Here is a 17,467-nt window from a genome sequence, read left to right as displayed (position 1 = left end):
ATTTATAGGAGTGGGTTGAAGCTGGGCTGGGCTGGGCTGGGCCTGGTCTCGGGCTGGGCTGGGCCTGGGCCTGGGCTGCTAGCGGGCCTGGTCCTGGGCCGGTCCTGGGTTTACAAATAGGCCCAAATAGAGCCCGTTACACTCAACAAGCCCAGCCCGAGCCCGTTCCATTTCTCTAACGAACCGGGCCTGGGCCGGCCCATACCGGGCCTGGGCCGAGCTGGGCTGGGCCAGCCCGGCCCAGTTGACAACTCTACTCATCTCTTCATTATTCATGGTCTCACTGTACTTTTCACCCAATTTCTTAACTAGGAGACAACACCGACATCCATTCATCTTTTAATCATCTCATCATTTAACTATTCATTCAATTTCATTTTTTATTTTTATTTCCAACAAATTCAATTAATAAAAACACACTTCATTAAATAAAATAAAATTACAACTTAAAATTCTAAAAAAATAAAAAGCCACATTAATAAAATCCTAAAAAAAATAAAAAATACATAACTTAAAATCTTCCGCTCACTCTCTCTAAATTCAAAATCTCAAAACTCAAAGAAGCAGAAGAAGATATCATCAGTTGCGACGTCTTATTCCATGGGATCAAAGCTCGAGGCAACAAAAATTCGCAGCGATAGACTTGGGGAGGTGAAGGATTTTATTTCGAATTTGGGAGAGAGCTCCGACGAACTTTTAGTCTGTGGATTACAACGATACTTGAAAATTCAGGGTGTTTGATTTTTTATTCGACGCATTTGCTCAAATGGATCCATGAATGGATTAAATTTGGGAGAAGAATAGTATTTTGAGATGAAGAATGTAGAGTGTTTGAGAGAGAATAGAGAGTTTTTTTATGGTGGATTAATTTGTGGGAATGATTTGATATTTATAGAAGTGATTGAAGGCTTAAAAAATAAAAAAAATGGCTATAAACGGCTAGTATATTTTTTTGGATTTTTTTAAATTTTCGAATTTTCCCCGAATTAAAAAAAAATATATATTTTTTTCGGATAAAAACGACGCCCACTCGCTGGCCGGCGAGTGGGCGTCACGGACGAACCGGAGCTCGCCACGTCGCTAACACGCGTGGCGAGCTGTCTCGCGAGACTTCCCTCCGCGGCGAGACAAGGGACGAGATGGGGACGAGGGGGAGCCCGCAACGCTATCTCGATGCGGTCTCGTCTCTTCGAGACGAGATAGTGCCCGCAACGAGACGCGTTGCGGGTGCCCTAAGCATAGGTGAGTAAATGTACTACTATAGTATTAAATTAAATATTAAATAAATGAATAATGCTATGCGGCCACATTATGACCAGCCATAAATTAATTAAATAATAAAAAAAATTGATTTTTTTTCAAATTTTTGGTTTAATACTACTTGATTTTACTTTTATATCATCTTCATTATATGTTGCTCAACATGTTAGTGTTGCTCTTTCGTAGATTTTGCTCAACTTATTACTATTGTCATTTCTTGATTGTTGCTCAACGTATACAGTAATTCGTGATATTAATGTGTTTTACGTAATGAAATTCAAAGATAAGTATCAACTCACAAGTGCATTCACACACATATAAGTTTATATCGGTAATTCTAATTTTTTTATATATGTAAATAGACTAAATTAACTCTTTATGGTCGGCCACATTATAGCCTTTTAGCATCACTCTAAATAAATATAGTAATAATAAAGAAACACGAGACAAAATATGGTAATGTTGGCATTGGCAACGACAGAAGTACAAAATGAGATAAGTATTGAAAAATTGACGTTCCACCAATTTTTGCGCCAAAAGGTGGCGTCATCGCAGCCGTCCGACTCTGGTTAAGGGTTTAACCACGGTTAGTTTCGCAACCACACGCACTCTGCGTGCTGCAGTGAAAAAGGAGACAATCAAACCCACGTTCTAGCAAACCCAACACCACATTAATTTACAACACCCACCTCTCTATACTCTAGAGAGAGAAAGCAGCTAATTAAGCTGTTTCTTCGGAATCCGTGACGCCGTTGCTCTCGCTATCCCCATCTTCTCTACCAAAGTAGAAACTATTTCAGCTTTCTTATCAAAACTTGGTCCTCTGCTGAGATTTTCCAGGGTTTTGTGTTCGCAAATACGATTTCGCTGTAATTAAGTTTATTATTTAGCTTGATGCATTTTGTATTGTACGTCTATCTGTGTGAGAGTGTTTGATTGGGGATTTCTAGCTAATTTTTATTCGAAAAGAGGAAACGTGCTCGTGTTGTCTCAGTTATGGCTAATTGGGGCTCAGTTTCTCAGCAGCAGCATGGTTTTTCAGCTGAAGGTAAATTTTTAGGATGACCTTTCATTTCTTCTGAATTTATTTGTTTTTCATGTTATTTTGTGAATTTAATTTAAATTTTTATTTTTTTTATTTTTTTGGTGAATTTTCAGGGGTTTCTGTTAAGGATGCGTTGTATGAGGAGCTATGGAGGGGTTGTGCAGGGCCTTTGGTGGATGTTCCTAAGTCTGGAGAAAGAGTTTACTATTTCCCTCAAGGTCACATGGAGCAGGTCTGTTAATGCTTGAAAATGCAATTGTTTTTAATTTTGTTTTTTATTCTTCTTGAAATTGAGGGAAGGGGGTACAAAATGTTCAGATCTTTGAGTGGGTTATGCCTAGAAGTTGAATAATTATGGAATTTCATTTTATTGCCATATCTGGAATTTCTGTTGGATTTTATCTGATATGTGAAAGTTATGCTGTTTTTGGGATGTGTTAGTTGGAGGCATCTACAAATCAGGAATTGAATCAAAGGATACCGATGTTCAATTTGCCTCCGAAGATTCTTTGCCGAGTTTTCAACATTCAGTTACTGGTAATTGCCTCTTTCTAGCTTCCAATTATTAGTATCAGTTTTTTTGAATGAGAAGCTAAGAACCTGCTGTTACTGATTCAATTATTCAGTGGTAAGCGATTCACAGTTTTTTTTTTGTATAACTATGTAGGCTGAAAAAGACACCGATGAAGTTTATGCACAAATTACTTTGATGCCAGAATCAGATGTAAGTACTGATTTTCCTTTGCTCTCTTGTTTTTGTGAAAAGTGCCATATTGTTTCTTCTTTCATAGCCCCCAGCTCAAAAATCAAGCTGGCATCCTTTTGTGTAGCAACATTAAAATGTAACCGGGTAAAACTATTTGTAGCAAAGCGAGCCAAGAAGTCCGGATAGTCCTATTGATGAGCCTCCTAGACCTGCAGTTCATTCGTTCTGCAAAGTTTTGACTGCTTCTGATACCAGCACGCATGGTGGATTTTCTGTCCTTCGTAAACACGCAAATGAGTGCCTTCCCCCATTGGTAATGTTTCCTCTATGATGTATACATGCATATATATACATGTATTCATAGATATCCAGTGATAATTTTCTATATTTGTTGACACTGATTGTTCTAATGTTCTCCTATCAGGATATGAGCCAGCAGACTCCAACACAGGAATTGATTGCCAAGGATCTACATGGAAATGAATGGCAATTCAAGCATATATTTAGAGGTGATTTACTTTTTTTGCCTTCTGGTTATTGCTTGCTCTAGGAGTAAAAAATGTTGTTTTGAGACTTTATAAAGAAATTTATTCACCTGGGCCTTTTAGTAGGCATGCAAAAAGTACCTACTCAGGCGTAATATTAGTGTTATTTAATTTATGTTGTAGGAAATTGATATATATATATTTCACTTTAAACGAACAGGTCAACCTAGGAGGCATTTGCTAACTACAGGATGGAGTACATTTGTCACTTCTAAGCGTATAGTCGCTGGTGACTCTTTTGTATTTCTAAGGTACTTATAAATGTTGATATATCGAGTGAACACCACTTCATCATGAGGATTCGTGTTCTCTGAGTTGAGTTCATGTATCTACCTTCGTTTTTCTAGGGGAGAGACTGGGGAATTGCGCGTTGGGGTCAGACACCATGCTCGCCAACAGATTTCCATACCATCTTCAGTGATATCGAGCCAAAGCATGCACCTGGGAGTGCTTGCTACAGCATCGCATGCTGTCATGACTCAGACCATCTTTGTTGTTTATTACAAGCCAAGGTTCGAAACAAACTCCTTTTAAGTTGCAACCTTGCTTTTTACGATGTCATTTTTCAATTCTGCTCTTCTCTTGACTTTTTTTTGTGTCTTCGAATTTTAGGACTAGTCAGTTCATCGTTGGACTGAACAAATATCTAGAAGCCATTAATCATGACTTTGGAGTCGGCATGAGATTCAAGATGCGTTTTGAGGGAGATGATTCTCCTGAGAGAAGGTTGGTCAACATATATAGACGTTAACTGCATAGTTGGTACAGTGGCACCTTAATTGAGTTGCTAAAAGTTCTTATTTCTTTGTTCTATCAGGTTCTCAGGAACAATTGTTGGGGTTGAAGATATGTCGCCTCACTGGAATGATTCAAAATGGAGAACATTGAAGGTTTGGGACTTTGTGCATATTCTGATATCCCGTATTCTGCTGTTTATTGCTGAAGACCTTTACACATTTTCTCTTTTGTTCGCAGGTTCAATGGGATGAACCTGCATCCATCCCAAGGCCAGAAAGAGTTTCTCCATGGGAGATAGAGCCATTTGTTGCATCAATACCTCCAAGTCTAGTCCAGCCACCTACCATGAAGAATAAAAGGCTTCGGCCACATATTGAAATCGCTGTTCCTGGTTGGTTGCTTTCCGCTAAATTTTGATATTCTGTTTGCTTTCTATATTTGTACAATGTCTTACTACTTTATTTGTTATTGTAATGTTGTAGAAACTATAACTTCAACCGCATCACCTACATGGAACCTGGCTCATGATGGCCATCAAATAAATCACAGTTTTGAAGGACAAAGAAGTAGCTACATCACTAATTCGCATACTAAACAAACAGATGCTGGCGTCACACCTATGAAACACCGCAATGATGGTGCATCAACCACTCATATGGATGGAGGGTGGAAACCTCCCGTTCACGTGCACGCTGAAGAAACTGAAGAGAGTAAAAGTGCTTCAGTTTGGTCGGTTATTTCAAACCATTCAGCTCCAAACTCAGGAAGACAGTTTAGTTCCCTTACCACTGGATGTACTGATGTGAGGAAACCAGATGCTTTGGCATCATGCAGGTTGTTTGGGTTTGATTTGAAGAGGCCATCAATAGCTCCTTCAAGATTAGGCGATATACCAAAGGATAATAGTGAACTACACATCCCAAGTGCACTATCGTCAGCTGATTCAGAACAAAAATCTAGTGGTTCAAAGGAGTTTAGAGACTTATGGCAAGATCAGTTGCAAGTACCAACAAAGGAGGTTCAGAGTAGACAGAGTAACTCCTCCAGAAGCCGTACCAAGGTATACAAAAGATGATTGTAAACTGAAATTGAATGTTCTTTCTTAGCATTTACGTGTTACTTGCCTTGAAAAATTACTTGCATCTTATTTGTGTATTTGACATGAAAATCCTTTGAGAAGGTGCAAATGCAAGGGGTTGCTGTTGGTCGAGCAGTAGATTTGACAACTTTGAATGGATACGATAATCTTATAACTGAGTTGGAAGAAATGTTTGAGATTAAGGGGGAGCTGCAGTCACGAAATAAATGGGAAATTGTGTTTACAGATGATGAAGGTGACATGATGCTTGTGGGCGATGATCCGTGGCCGTAAGTTTGCCATTCCCCTTGTTATATTGAGAATACGTTTCATAAACTGCTCTAGTTCATATAATTGATATATCATCATCTTTCTGCAGAGAATTCTGCAGCATGGTCAGGAGAATTTTCATCTGCTCTAGCCAGGATGTCAAGAAAATGAAAGCAAACAAGCTCCCTCTATCCGCAACAGAATGTGAAGGAACTGGCTTCAGCTTAGAAAATATTGGAGATTAAGATCAACTCCCCTACCACTCCTTGTGACTCCCGCTTGAATTTCTTCAATCATAGATTCTGGATGCGGACTACCTCAAGTAAAGGAAAACTTGTTTGGTTGCTGGAGCAGGTTTCTTGTTGTTTAAATCAACAAGGATGCTAACTTCGGGATGGCAGAAGCTAGTTGAAATGCCGTAGTGAATCTTTCGGCTCATTTTAGGTACGACGAGACTGAGTGGCAACTAATTGATGGAGTATAAGTAGAACCTGTGAATAGTAGTAGTGTGTGTTTGTGGTGAATTTGGATGTGGAGAAAGGCATTCGCACCCTACTCTGTAAATACTAGTATGTGTTTGGCATCTGCTAAAACTGAATCTTCTTTTTTTCTCAGTTAGTGTCATTTATAAGACTGATTAATGCTTTTTATTCTGCTGTTTTCTTAAATTAAAATCCATTCTTAAGGCATATAAAAGTCAGAATACTTCCTTAAATTCAGCATTAATTCCACCACTAGCATATAAAAGTCAGAATACTTCCTTAAATTCAGCATTTGGAACAACCATGGACCTCACAGTGCGGCAGCTCTACCTCCAATCATTCGGGATTGAGATTTACTTTCGTTTTTCATCCGTCATCCATTATCAACTACGGCCACTGCTTTTTGGCACAGCAACAACCTTTCTTACCACTGAGTTGCATTTGGCTTAAAATCATCGCATTTCAAGAAATCAACAAGATTTTTTATGTATGATAGGAAATCTCATATCCACGTATGCATGATGAATAAATAGACGATTTGACACTACATATAAAGCGTTACAACTTACATAAGATGTAAGAAATGCAAATGAAAAGAAGAATCAATATGCAATAATACTAGGATTATTCTCCAAATTAGCCTTTTCCCATCCAATCATTTGTGAGCAACATAAGATTTAATAAGAATACACCCCTTTCACAGAATTGGGGTAAAGCATATATACGAGCTCTGCTCTACGCACCACCTGTCTTCCCTGGCCACAAAACACTGGCCAAGGCGAGAATGACAGATGGCATCCAAACAAAAACGGTCAGCATTGACGAATATTAGCTACACACTACGTAAATATCAGCTTCCCTGTCATGGAAAGTTAGATCAAGCTAATTCAGCAACACCACCAATAAAATTGGGGCCAGACACTACTGGGTATCGTTGTTGCTTGCCCGTTGCTCGTCCCTACTGCACCTAGGATCATCCCCGCCACTAACTTCGCCAAGTCTCTCCTGTTAAATCAATGTACCAACTCCATCAGAAGATAAAATCTTTGGAAAAGCACACACATGTAGAACAATACTTCTATACTCTCGATCCCCTTCCCACACGAGCACACTTTTCTCAATGGAAATAGTACTTTGTCATACTATGGAAAGAGAAACCAATAGCTAATAGCATTTTGCCAGTTATAAGCTTAATAAGTGCCAAAAAGATATGATAGCATGAACCCATGAACAAAACATTCAATGAATTATTGATTTAAAACTGGGAAATACCTTTAAAGATGCATTCTGAGCAGCAAGTTGCTCATTCTTGCTCTTCATACGTGACACTTCAGCCTTAAGCGTTGCATTTTCCTCATTTAAAGCCTCAGCACACTGGGCCAGTTCATCGCATTCTGCCTATTCAATGGGAATAAACCATAAACAGCATTAAATACTTGAATCATTAATCAATACCATATAAAGTGACGGAACTGGGAGTGACCTGCTTGCGCAATCTAGATCTACGAGCAGATTCCCGATTTGACTGCTTTCTTCTCTGTTTTTTTAGCTCCCTTTCATCCTGAACTCTCAGTAAATATAGATAGTCAAAATTTTTGGAAAATATTAAATTAAAAAGAGCGACCACACTGATGCAAAACCTCATTTTTCCAAAGAAAAATACGTAACTAATAAGTTTAGAGTTTAGACGACTGAGCAAAGTTAAAGAGATTAAATTAAATATGTAACACATTTAGAAATATCCTTCACACCGTGTGACAACTATGAAACTGCAGTGTCACAAATCACAAGTTGCCACTATGCATGAACAAAGCCATATCTGGCTGAAAAAATCCCTAAAGAAAAAGAAAACAAAGGTGCATCTTCTTTTATGAGTTTAAACTTGTAGTATCTATTTAAACTGACCCATGTAATTCCATTTCAACAAGAAGACAGTATTAAACAAAAAATATAAAGAAAGGGAAACCTGAATCCAAAGTTGTGATTGCATGTCTGGTGAGCCTGTAGCGACAATTCCTCCAGCTGCCGGAGTAGCAGGGACCTTTCCTCGCATTGCGGGCATAGCAGATGACTGACCAGCACCCCAGTAATCCATTCCAATATTTAAGTTGGTAGTGGGGCCTGGAACACCACTAACAGCTCCCACTGCTGGTGCTGGCATTGGCACCATAGCCACAGCTTGATTTGCCATTGCATGAGATGTACCATTTTGAGAATTATTAGGTGCACCACCACTCTGAGGTGGTTCAGCTGTTGCAAAATAACACAAGGGTTAAGAAAGATCTTAGTGAAATTGAGTTTGCAGAAAAGAATCGTAGAACTCCTTCAAAACACACCGGAATCAGGCCTTCCACTAGACTTCTCTTGAGATTCCTGTAATATGTATCCAAAAATTTAATTAACTGATTAACAGGATGTAAAATAAGAGTGATCTGATCAAAACTTGCAACGAAGAGAATTTTAGGATGGGTTATCCAACAATAGAAGACACATTTCAACACGCCATATGTTTTAGCTAAAAATATATCAAGGACGACATGACAGGCAAAGGCAGACAGAGTTCAAACAAAAATCAGTTCTAGTCTTCCAGCATTTTTTTTTGGGTATCTTCCCCCTAAACAAATAGCACACATTCCCTAATCATTGCATGACACTAGTGACGACAGTTACAATAAAACTTACATTTTGAGAATTTTCATCACTTCCTTCACTAGAACCTTCACTTGCAGTCCCAGCACTGCACATTTGAACAGCAGAATGCATAGAGATGACAAAGATGCATAATAAAGGCACCAATAATCTTATGCCATAAAAATGTATGAGAGAAGAAATATCGCTGATTAAAAGTTAGAACATGAGAATGAGAAAGACAACCAATTAAAAGAACATCGAGGCAAAATAAGCAAAAAACAAGAGAATAAAGAATAAATATGTCTACCATATGAAAGAAATGTTTGTGAGAACTAAAGAGTCTACCTTTTAGGGTGCGCACCATTTGCTGTGGCACCTGATGCTTTGCCAGGTTCATCATTCTTCCCTGTAATCATATTTAAACTGCCCAAACTTCCCTTGGATCTTTTGATGGGTAGTTTCCCCTTTCCCTCAGATGACTTTCCATCTACCTCCATGTTTCCTGGAACATTGCACTATATATACATTTGGAAAACATTTCTGATTAGGTTATTGGATAACTGGGGATAACTTAGAGAGAGAGAGAGAGCAGAGCAGAAGAAGAAGAAATGAGATGACTCACTGGGGCTTCAACAATACCATTAGGAGAGGGCATGGCAAAAGGACTAAAAGGATAAGATCCCTAAAATGTTCAAATGAAAATGAAGGGTTATGAGTATCTCTAGACAGCATGAATCATGCAACTGGAAGAAAAAAGAAAAGGACGCCAGTAAGGAAATACCGGAGCCATAGTTGGATGGCCGTATATGCCCCCAGGGGGATACATGGCGACATATGGATGTGGTGGAGTGCCATATGGTGGAATGAATTGCTGCAAAGACCAGAGTAAACATGCAACAAACCATGTTTAAAAGGATCAAGAATTGAACAGCAATAAAAGCTAAGCAAAGTCGTTCTATATAACAAGAGAGGAGTGCTTAACACAGATAATTCTTGGCAAAGAAAGACTATCAGATTTTCCAAATTGCAAACGTTTCATACCTGAACTCCCCACATGTAGGGGTGGGCCTGTGGACTCGATGCTAAGAATCCATGTGGAGGCATAGGAGAATATGTCTGCAGAAAACAACAACCCAAAACAAGTTACTATGTCAATATCAACAATGGAAAGACCATATGAGTATCTCTCAAAAGATGTTAACCTGAAACCCAGACCAATCTGCCGGAACTGCACCAGATGCAGAAGATGCCTGTTCCTGAAAATTCCAAAAAGACCTACATTTTAATTTACAAAAACACGAACAAAACTGTACATTCCGACCCAAAGGTTCATGCCCAACCTGTGCAGAAGGGGTTTTTGGCTCCTTTGGTTCTTTCCCCTCTTTGGGAGTTTTATCCACATCACTGCCACTCATGATTCAAATTAAACTTACTTCTAAATTTGCTAGTATCCACTTCCAATCATTCTGCCACAAAAATGTCATACAAAAATTATTAACAAACTAGAAAAAAATCAAACAAAATTCTAATTCTGATAGACACAGAGTCAGATGCACAAAGCCAATGTCTTTTGCACATGGCTCTAACAAGACATTGAAGCACATGCAGTCCGTCTAAGATTAGTCACTCAAACGTTTTATAAGAAAAAAAGCATTCACCAGCCAATGCCTTTAGCCTCATTCTGATCGCACTCTTAAACTAAATTGCCATAACTAAATCCAACTAAGTTAATGAATAGTTAAAAATTCTCAATTATCCGAGGAAAATTAGAACTAAGCAAATGTTGCATGCACGATCGTGGAGGGGTCGATGCGTACATGCGACGTAAGAGTAGGACGCCTAAGTGCATAATAAATGAGTTGAAGGAATTGAATAAGGAGAATGTGACATCCGAATTGATGAGCTGGCAAGGTGGTACGGGTGAGGTGGTTTAGAGTGAGGTGGCATGCGTGAGATGAGGGAGTATAAAAGGATGGGGCCACCATCTTTTCATGCACGTCAATTGTGTGATTGTTCGTTGGGCCAAGGATCGTAGATCCGAAGCATTTCCTCTCGTTCAGTTGTTCCTTTCGTCATTTCACTTTCCGTAGCTTGTATTGTTCGTTTTAATCAATCCATCATTTTCGTTTCCCCCATTACTTGTGTTGATTTCTCGTGTTATGTTGAATCGGTGTTGATTTTGGTTGTCGTTGTGGTGTTTTGAGCTAAGATTGAGCTGAAATCACATCAAGTGGTATCCAGAGCTCTCGATCTCCGGACATGAGTTCGGCGACGCGCGGTGCCGAGTCGGAGAGGAAGATGTTGATGGAGGCGATGGAGAGGAGAATGGGTGAGATGATTGAGCAGTTTGCGAAGAAGCAGGAAGGGAAAATTGAAGGGAAATTGGAGGGTATTATGAAAGCTATTGCAACCATCAGCCTGCAAAATCAACAGTACATGCAGAATTCGGAAGTAGGTGAAGGTAGTGGGAAGAAGAAGGAAATCGCGGTAGACCTGAATGATGTGAGAGAGGATCTGGGAAGATCAACTCGATATGAGTTTCCTAAGTTCGATGGAGAGGGATTTGAAGGCTGGGTTATGCGATCTGAATTTTTCTTTGAGGTGGCAAAGGTGCCGTTCAAGGATCGAGTAAGAGTGGCGGCGATCCACTTCGAAGGGAAAGCCTTACAATGGCATCGGGGTTTTGCAAGCTTGCAAGGTGAAGCGGCTTATGCCGATTGGAATTGCTATATTGCAGCGTTGGGAGCGAGATTTGGCGCGCATGCTTACGAAGATCCACTAGCAGATCTTAGGAATTTGAAGCAGAAGGGTACTCTGCAATTATACATGGATCAGTTTGATGAGATCTACCCGCGAACGGGAATTAGAGAGGATCAGGCACTTAGTTTCTTCTTATCTGGGCTGGTTGATGAACTCCAAATGCCGGTGAGAATGTTCAGACCAAAGTGTTTGGCTGAGGCTTATTCGTTGGCTAAATTACAGGAGCTGACGGTGAGAGCTCTAGGAGGAAAGTCGAAAGCAAATCATAACGTAGGGCAGGGTGCAAGCAGCTACTATTCTCAATCCAAACCATTGGTGGTAACATCTACTAATTACAAGCCTAGTGGAAATGTTAATGCGGGTGGCGGTCGGGATAATGGCAGAGCTGGCGGAGCTAGAAACCACCATAACCTTACACCCGAGGAAATGGATGAGAAGAGGGCAAGAAATGAGTGTTTCTGGTGTAAGGAGAGGTTCACACCGAATCACCATTGCACTAAGCGACGCTCTTATGTTATGCAAATGCTGGGGGACGAGACCGAAGTGAAAGAAGATGAGGAAGGGGAGCAGGTAGAGGAAGAATCTGAAGATGAACTTAATCTGCAGTTATCTCTACACGCAGTATGGGGAAGAGAGGGTCCTCAAATTATGAGAATGAAAGGATTATGTCAGAAAAAGGTGCTCAAAATACTGATTGATACGGGGAGTACTCACAACTTCCTTAGTAGTCGAGTGGCTGGAAAAATTAAGGGCCAATTTGTGCAGGTTCCACCTAGAGCCGTGGAAGTAGCAAATGGGCAATTGCTGCAGTGTACTCAAAAGAGTAGCACCTTCCAGTGGGAAATGCAGAGTTTCAAATTCACCACTGAAGTTTATGTAATTCAGCTGGAAACTTACGATCTTATTTTGGGTGGCCAATGGTTATCTACCTTGGGAGAAATTAAATGGGACTTTAGTAAGCTCAGTATGGTGTTTCTGTTGAATGGGGAAGAGGTTAAGTTGCTAGGAGAGGATTGGCCTGTTAAGAGTGAGCAGCTGCATCAGTTGCATGTGTGTAAGCAAAATGATACAGATGATCATGAGCATAAGATGAGTTTGTTGATGCCTACTGCGGAAGGAGAGTTTGGAAGTTGCTATGGAATGCATGAGGAAGAAATTTGGCCAGAATTGGATGCTATACTGACAACTTATGTTGATATGTTTGAAGAGCCAAGAGGATTGCCTCCATTGAGAGCTCAGGATCATAAGATTGTATTGAAAGAAGGGGCCGAAGCAGTGAATATTAGACCCTACAAATATGCAGCTCAACAGAAAGATGTGATTGAAAACATGATTAAAGAAATGCTAGAATCGGGAGTGATCAGGGAAAGTCAGAGTCCATTTGCTAGTCCTATAGTCTTGGTGAAGAAGAAAGACTCTTCGTGGAGGATGTGTGTTGACTACCGATCACTCAATGCTATTACAATCAAGGATAAATACCCTATTCCGGTAATTGAGGAATTGCTTGATGAACTAGGAAGAGCTAAATGGTTTTCTAAGATCGATCTGAGATCGGGTTACTGGCAGGTAAGAATGGCTCCTGAAGATGTGTTTAAAACAGCATTTAAAACTCATGCCGGGCACTATGAGTTTTTAGTGATGCCTTTCGGCCTCACAAATGCACCAGCCACATTTCAAAACCTTATGAATACGGTGTTTAGAGCCCATCTAAGGAAGTTTGTACTGGTATTTTTTGATGATATACTCATCTACAGCAGCAACAAGGAAGATCATGAGAAACATTTGTCTGTGGTGTTGGGTCTGATGAAGCAACAAAACTTATTGGCCAAGAGGTCCAAGTGTGCATTTGGCTGCAGAAAAGTGGAGTATTTGGGCCATGTTATATCAAAGGAGGGCGTAGCAACTGACAGCAGCAAAACTGAAGCAGTCAGAGAATGGCCTCAACCAAAGACTATTAAGCATATCCGGAGTTTCTTGGGATTAACGGGGTATTATCGAAGATTTGTGTCAGGATATGGTGTAATAGCTCGACCACTAGTGGAAATGACCAAGAAAACCACGTTTTGTTGGACGGAAGAAGCTCAAAAAGCTTTCGAGCAGCTGAAATTGGCCATGGTTTCAGCTCCTGTATTAGCCCTGCCTGACTTCACCAAAGACTTTGTAGTAGAAACTGATGCTTCTGGAGTTGGAATAGGGGCTGTCTTGATGCAAGAGAAACATCCCGTAGCCTTTATCAGCAAGGCCTTATCAGTGAGATACCAAGCCTTATCAGTCTATGAAAAGGAGCTGCTGGCCATTTTAATGGCAGTAAAAAAGTGGTATCACTATTTGCAATGCAGAAAGTTTATTATAATGACGGATCATCAAAGTTTGAAGTATTTGTTGGAGCAGAAACTCACTACTCCAACACAACAAGCTTGGATGGCCAAGCTTATGCATTTTGACTATGAAATTCGGTACAAGAAAGGGGTTGAAAACTCTGCTGCTGACGCACTTTCCAGAGTACCAGAAACTATGGTTTATGCCCTTACATCTTATATTATTCCTATTGAGCTTATTACTAAGATTAAGGCATCTTGGGCTAAGGATTCACAGATCCAACAGATTATTGCAGACAAAAAGAAGAACCGTGACTCTCATCCAAAATTCAGCTGGCATAAGGAAGAGCTAAGGAGGTATGGTAAGCTTGTAGTGGGTAATGATTTGCATTTAAAGGCTCAGATTCTATCTCTTTTTCACAATTCTGCCTTGGCTGGACATTCTGGAGTGTTGGTGACTTATAAAAGGATCTCAGCCTTGTTGTATTGGCCTAAGTTGTTGAAGGAAGTGAGGGAGTTTGTTAGAGTTTGTGTGGTGTGTCAAAGATATAAACCGGGTAACTCCGCAAAAGCTGGACTATTGCAACCACTTCCAGTACCTACTGCCTTGTTCACTGATTTAACTATGGACTTCATTGAGGCTCTTCCAAATTCTCAAGGAAGAAATGCTATAATGGTGGTGGTGGATAGGTTGAGCAAATATGCTCATTTCATGGCGTTGTCTCACCCTTTCACAGCCAAACAAGTAGCTGATGTATTCTTGAACTCTGTCTTCAAATTACATGGTATGCCAGTTAAAATAGTCAGTGATCGCGGAGCTATCTTTGTGGGGGTTTTCTGGAAGGAATTCTTTGGATTGCTAGGTGTGGAGCTGTTATATTCTACAGCCTATCACCCTGAAACCGATGGGCAATCAGAGGTGGTGAACCGTTGTTTGCAGAGCTATCTAAGGTGCTCGGTAGGGGAGAAACCTCATTCGTGGGCACATTGGCTAGGCCTTGCAGAGTATTGGTATAATACTTCATTTCATACCAGTATTAAGATGACACCCTTTGAGGCATTGTATGGGTATGCTCCTCCTCTTCATGTCCCTTATCTACCAGGAGATTCTCAAGTTGAGGCAGTGGACATTGCATTGAGGGATAGAGAGGAAATGATTCAAATCTTGAAGCAAAACTTGGAGAAATCTGCAGCAAGGATGAGGAAGCAAGCCGATAAGCACAGGGAGGATAAAGAATATTCTATTGGAGATTGGGTATGGTTAAGGCTGCAGGCTTACAGGCAGAAATCCATACGAGGACACCATCAAAAGTTTGAGCCTAAATACTATGGGCCATATCAGATTCAAGACCGGATTGGAAAAGTGGCGTATAAACTGAGATTGCCTACTACTGCTGCGATACATGATGTCTTCCATGTGTCCTTACTGAAGGCCGCATCACCTCCTAACGGTCCAGTACCAGATCTTCCTGTTATATCCCATATTAATGATGCCATTCCTCAGGCAATACTCGAGCGGAAGATGATCAAACGACGTAACCAAGCTGTTACCCAATGGCTGATTCATTGGGTGGGACAATCTCCGGCCGATGCTTCATGGGAGTTTGCCGACGTGATTAAAGAACGTTTTCCTTGGTTCCTTGAGGACAAGGAACCTTAAGGAGAGGGTAATGTTGCATGCACGATCGTGGAGGGGTCGATGCGTACATGCGACGTAAGAGTAGGACGCCTAAGTGCATAATAAATGAGTTGAAGGAATTGAATAAGGAGAATGTGACATCCGAATTGATGAGCTGGCAAGGTGGTACGGGTGAGGTGGTTTAGAGTGAGGTGGCATGCGTGAGATGAGGGAGTATAAAAGGATGGGGCCACCATCTTTTCATGCACGTCAATTGTGTGATTGTTCGTTGGGCCAAGGATCGTAGATCCGAAGCATTTCCTCTCGTTCAGTTGTTCCTTTCGTCATTTCACTTTCCGTAGCTTGTATTGTTCGTTTTAATCAATCCATCATTTTCGTTTCCCCCATTACTTGTGTTGATTTCTCGTGTTATGTTGAATCGGTGTTGATTTTGGTTGTCGTTGTGGTGTTTTGAGCTAAGATTGAGCTGAAATCACATCAGCAAACACCAGAAGATCATCGGAAAAAAGAAAAAAAGCGAAGGAGATTATAGCCGAAAGATAGCAGCGATTGAATCCAACACAAATAATTATAGAGCTTGTCAAAAACAATGATTCAAGCTTTCAATAATTCCAAAATAATTATACCGCTAATAGACAAGGAGGTCAAACACGGTGAATAAGACCAGTGAGTCAACTCAGCTTCACAACGGCTTGACTCCCGCTCCTTATCTAACTCTAAGCTGGAATTCAAACAACTTTGCAATTAAACAAACGTGTCACTTACAAAGGGGAAGGGGGCACCAGATAACAAGCTAAAATTCAGCAATTTTTCGAAATTCGGAATTGGGGGAATCAAGAGAGGGAAAATTGAGATCGTCGACATTGCTGACCTGTGTCGTTGTCCCGATGATTTGCAGAGAGAAAGAGAGTGCGCCGATGTGGTGTCCACCGTGGATTTAAGGGTTGATGATTGGATCTGAATCGTGGACTGTTTAACGGCTGAGATGAAGTCTGTTCCCGGGTTGCTCCATATGGATTAGAATCCAACTCGGATGGCCCATTTACGAGAGCGTATCTTTGGGCTGGCTGTGATTTTCTTCGTTTAAGAATAAATTATTGTATGTACGTATTATAAATTTGTACAGTATATTAATCATTATTGAAATCATTAATATTTTATTAAATGATCAAATCATTTCTCTGATTTGAATTTTAATCTATTGAATATAGAAGAAACATCTTAACTAAGATTCCTCGTTTACTATGATTTTTCGGGTCAATCATCCTAAATTTTAGTTTTGCTCAAATTTGATTTCCTGTCCTGATAGATTTTTTTCTTATAAATGATAGTTTTATAAGTTATAACAAAAGATACGTGAGTCATGTTTTCTCAATCAAGACACTTGACATCTTACTAAATCTTTAAAAAATTGCTTGTCATTTCAATCTGATGAATCGGCGAATTTTTGATGTTTGTAAATGCAGGAAATAAATGAAGATCAACACAGGGATTTTACGTGGTTCGATTTACTGATGTAAATCTACGTCCACGGGGAGAAATGGGGGCAGGTTTGTATTGCTTGATCTGCGAATTACAGCTTACAACACTGGCCTGCTTTATGATATTCTCTCTAGAGAGCTTTTTAGAATTTTACAGAAGAAGTTATCTATCTGACCTAGGTTCTATTTATACAGTGAACCAAGATCGTGGCATGCAGCATTTATTAGGTAGTGGATGTCGTGGAGATCGTGGCGACTTTGCATGGGTCCACTATCCTGCATGAGTTAATGACTGCTTGACACCACTAAATAGATCGTCGGTGTAGTGGAGGTGGAAATCTTGCATAAGTCCACTATCTCCTAGTTCGGTCGAATACTGAGACCGAACTGCTGAATTATTGCCGAGCAGCTTTTGCCGATCTGAGAGTAGAGCTTGATGCCGACCTGAGAGCAGAGCTTGATGAGTTGGCTTTCACCGAGCTGTAGGCTGGGGCCGAACTCTTTGGTTGTGCCG

At 40.3% G+C, this 17,467-nt stretch overlaps 2 protein-coding genes across 6 annotated transcripts; one reads left to right on the top strand and one right to left on the bottom strand.

The window, feature by feature from the left end:
• Positions 1-1,913: 1,913 nt before the first annotated feature.
• Positions 1,914-6,292, top strand: LOC121752035 (auxin response factor 9-like). The gene is made up of 14 exons (XM_042146908.1): positions 1,914-2,308; positions 2,419-2,537; positions 2,747-2,842; positions 2,973-3,029; positions 3,172-3,324; positions 3,436-3,520; positions 3,717-3,807; positions 3,904-4,068; positions 4,169-4,282; positions 4,374-4,446; positions 4,532-4,685; positions 4,777-5,354; positions 5,475-5,662; positions 5,752-6,292. The coding sequence occupies exons 1-14, from the start codon at positions 2,257-2,259 to the stop codon at positions 5,885-5,887; spliced, it is 2,061 nt and encodes a 686-aa protein (XP_042002842.1). The 5' UTR covers positions 1,914-2,256; the 3' UTR covers positions 5,888-6,292.
• Positions 6,293-6,714: 422 nt separating this feature from the next.
• On the bottom strand, positions 6,715-16,457 carry LOC121751603 (bZIP transcription factor 16-like). 5 transcript variants are annotated; one of them, XM_042146377.1, is made up of 14 exons: positions 16,344-16,446; positions 16,099-16,193; positions 10,096-10,221; positions 9,958-10,011; positions 9,797-9,871; positions 9,537-9,626; positions 9,378-9,437; positions 9,101-9,270; positions 8,807-8,861; positions 8,461-8,497; positions 8,091-8,374; positions 7,608-7,685; positions 7,397-7,522; positions 6,715-7,129 (listed from the first exon to the last, which is right to left on the bottom strand). In XM_042146377.1, the coding sequence occupies exons 3-14, from the start codon at positions 10,168-10,170 to the stop codon at positions 7,046-7,048; spliced, it is 1,188 nt and encodes a 395-aa protein (XP_042002311.1). In that variant the 5' UTR covers positions 10,171-10,221; positions 16,099-16,193; positions 16,344-16,446; the 3' UTR covers positions 6,715-7,045. The 5 variants fall into 5 exon arrangements, with proteins under 5 accessions (XP_042002311.1, XP_042002313.1, XP_042002314.1 ...); XM_042146379.1 differs by having other exon boundaries at positions 16,099-16,188; positions 16,344-16,366; XM_042146380.1 differs by lacking the exon at positions 16,099-16,193 and having other exon boundaries at positions 16,344-16,457.
• Between the last annotated feature and the right edge of the window lie 1,010 nt (positions 16,458-17,467).

Source organism: Salvia splendens, chromosome 10, assembly GCF_004379255.2.
Source record: "Salvia splendens isolate huo1 chromosome 10, SspV2, whole genome shotgun sequence".
Lineage (NCBI taxonomy): Eukaryota > Viridiplantae > Streptophyta > Magnoliopsida > Lamiales > Lamiaceae > Salvia > Salvia splendens.
The sequence above is the reverse complement of the archived record's forward strand: the minus strand, read 5'-3'. Positions and strand labels throughout refer to the sequence as shown.

What these genes read in the sequence shown, in the direction of transcription:
- LOC121751603 (XM_042146380.1), bottom strand. Translation starts at nt 10,170, where the DNA reads ATGAGTGGCAGTGATGTGGATAAAACTCCCAAAGAGGGGAAAGAACCA. An exon ending in ATGGTATTGTTGAAGCCCCA is followed by an intron (nt 9,271 to 9,377) that starts GTGAGTCATCTC and finishes ATGTATATATAG; the next exon opens with TGCAATGTTCCAGGAAACAT. An exon ending in CTCAGAATGCATCTTTAAAG is followed by an intron (nt 7,130 to 7,396) that starts GTATTTCCCAGT and finishes TTGATTTAACAG; the next exon opens with GAGAGACTTGGCGAAGTTAG.
- LOC121752035 (XM_042146908.1), top strand. Translation starts at nt 2,257, where the DNA reads ATGGCTAATTGGGGCTCAGTTTCTCAGCAGCAGCATGGTTTTTCAGCT. An exon ending in TATTGAAATCGCTGTTCCTG is followed by an intron (nt 4,686 to 4,776) that starts GTTGGTTGCTTT and finishes GTAATGTTGTAG; the next exon opens with AAACTATAACTTCAACCGCA. An exon ending in CCTCCAGAAGCCGTACCAAG is followed by an intron (nt 5,355 to 5,474) that starts GTATACAAAAGA and finishes TCCTTTGAGAAG; the next exon opens with GTGCAAATGCAAGGGGTTGC.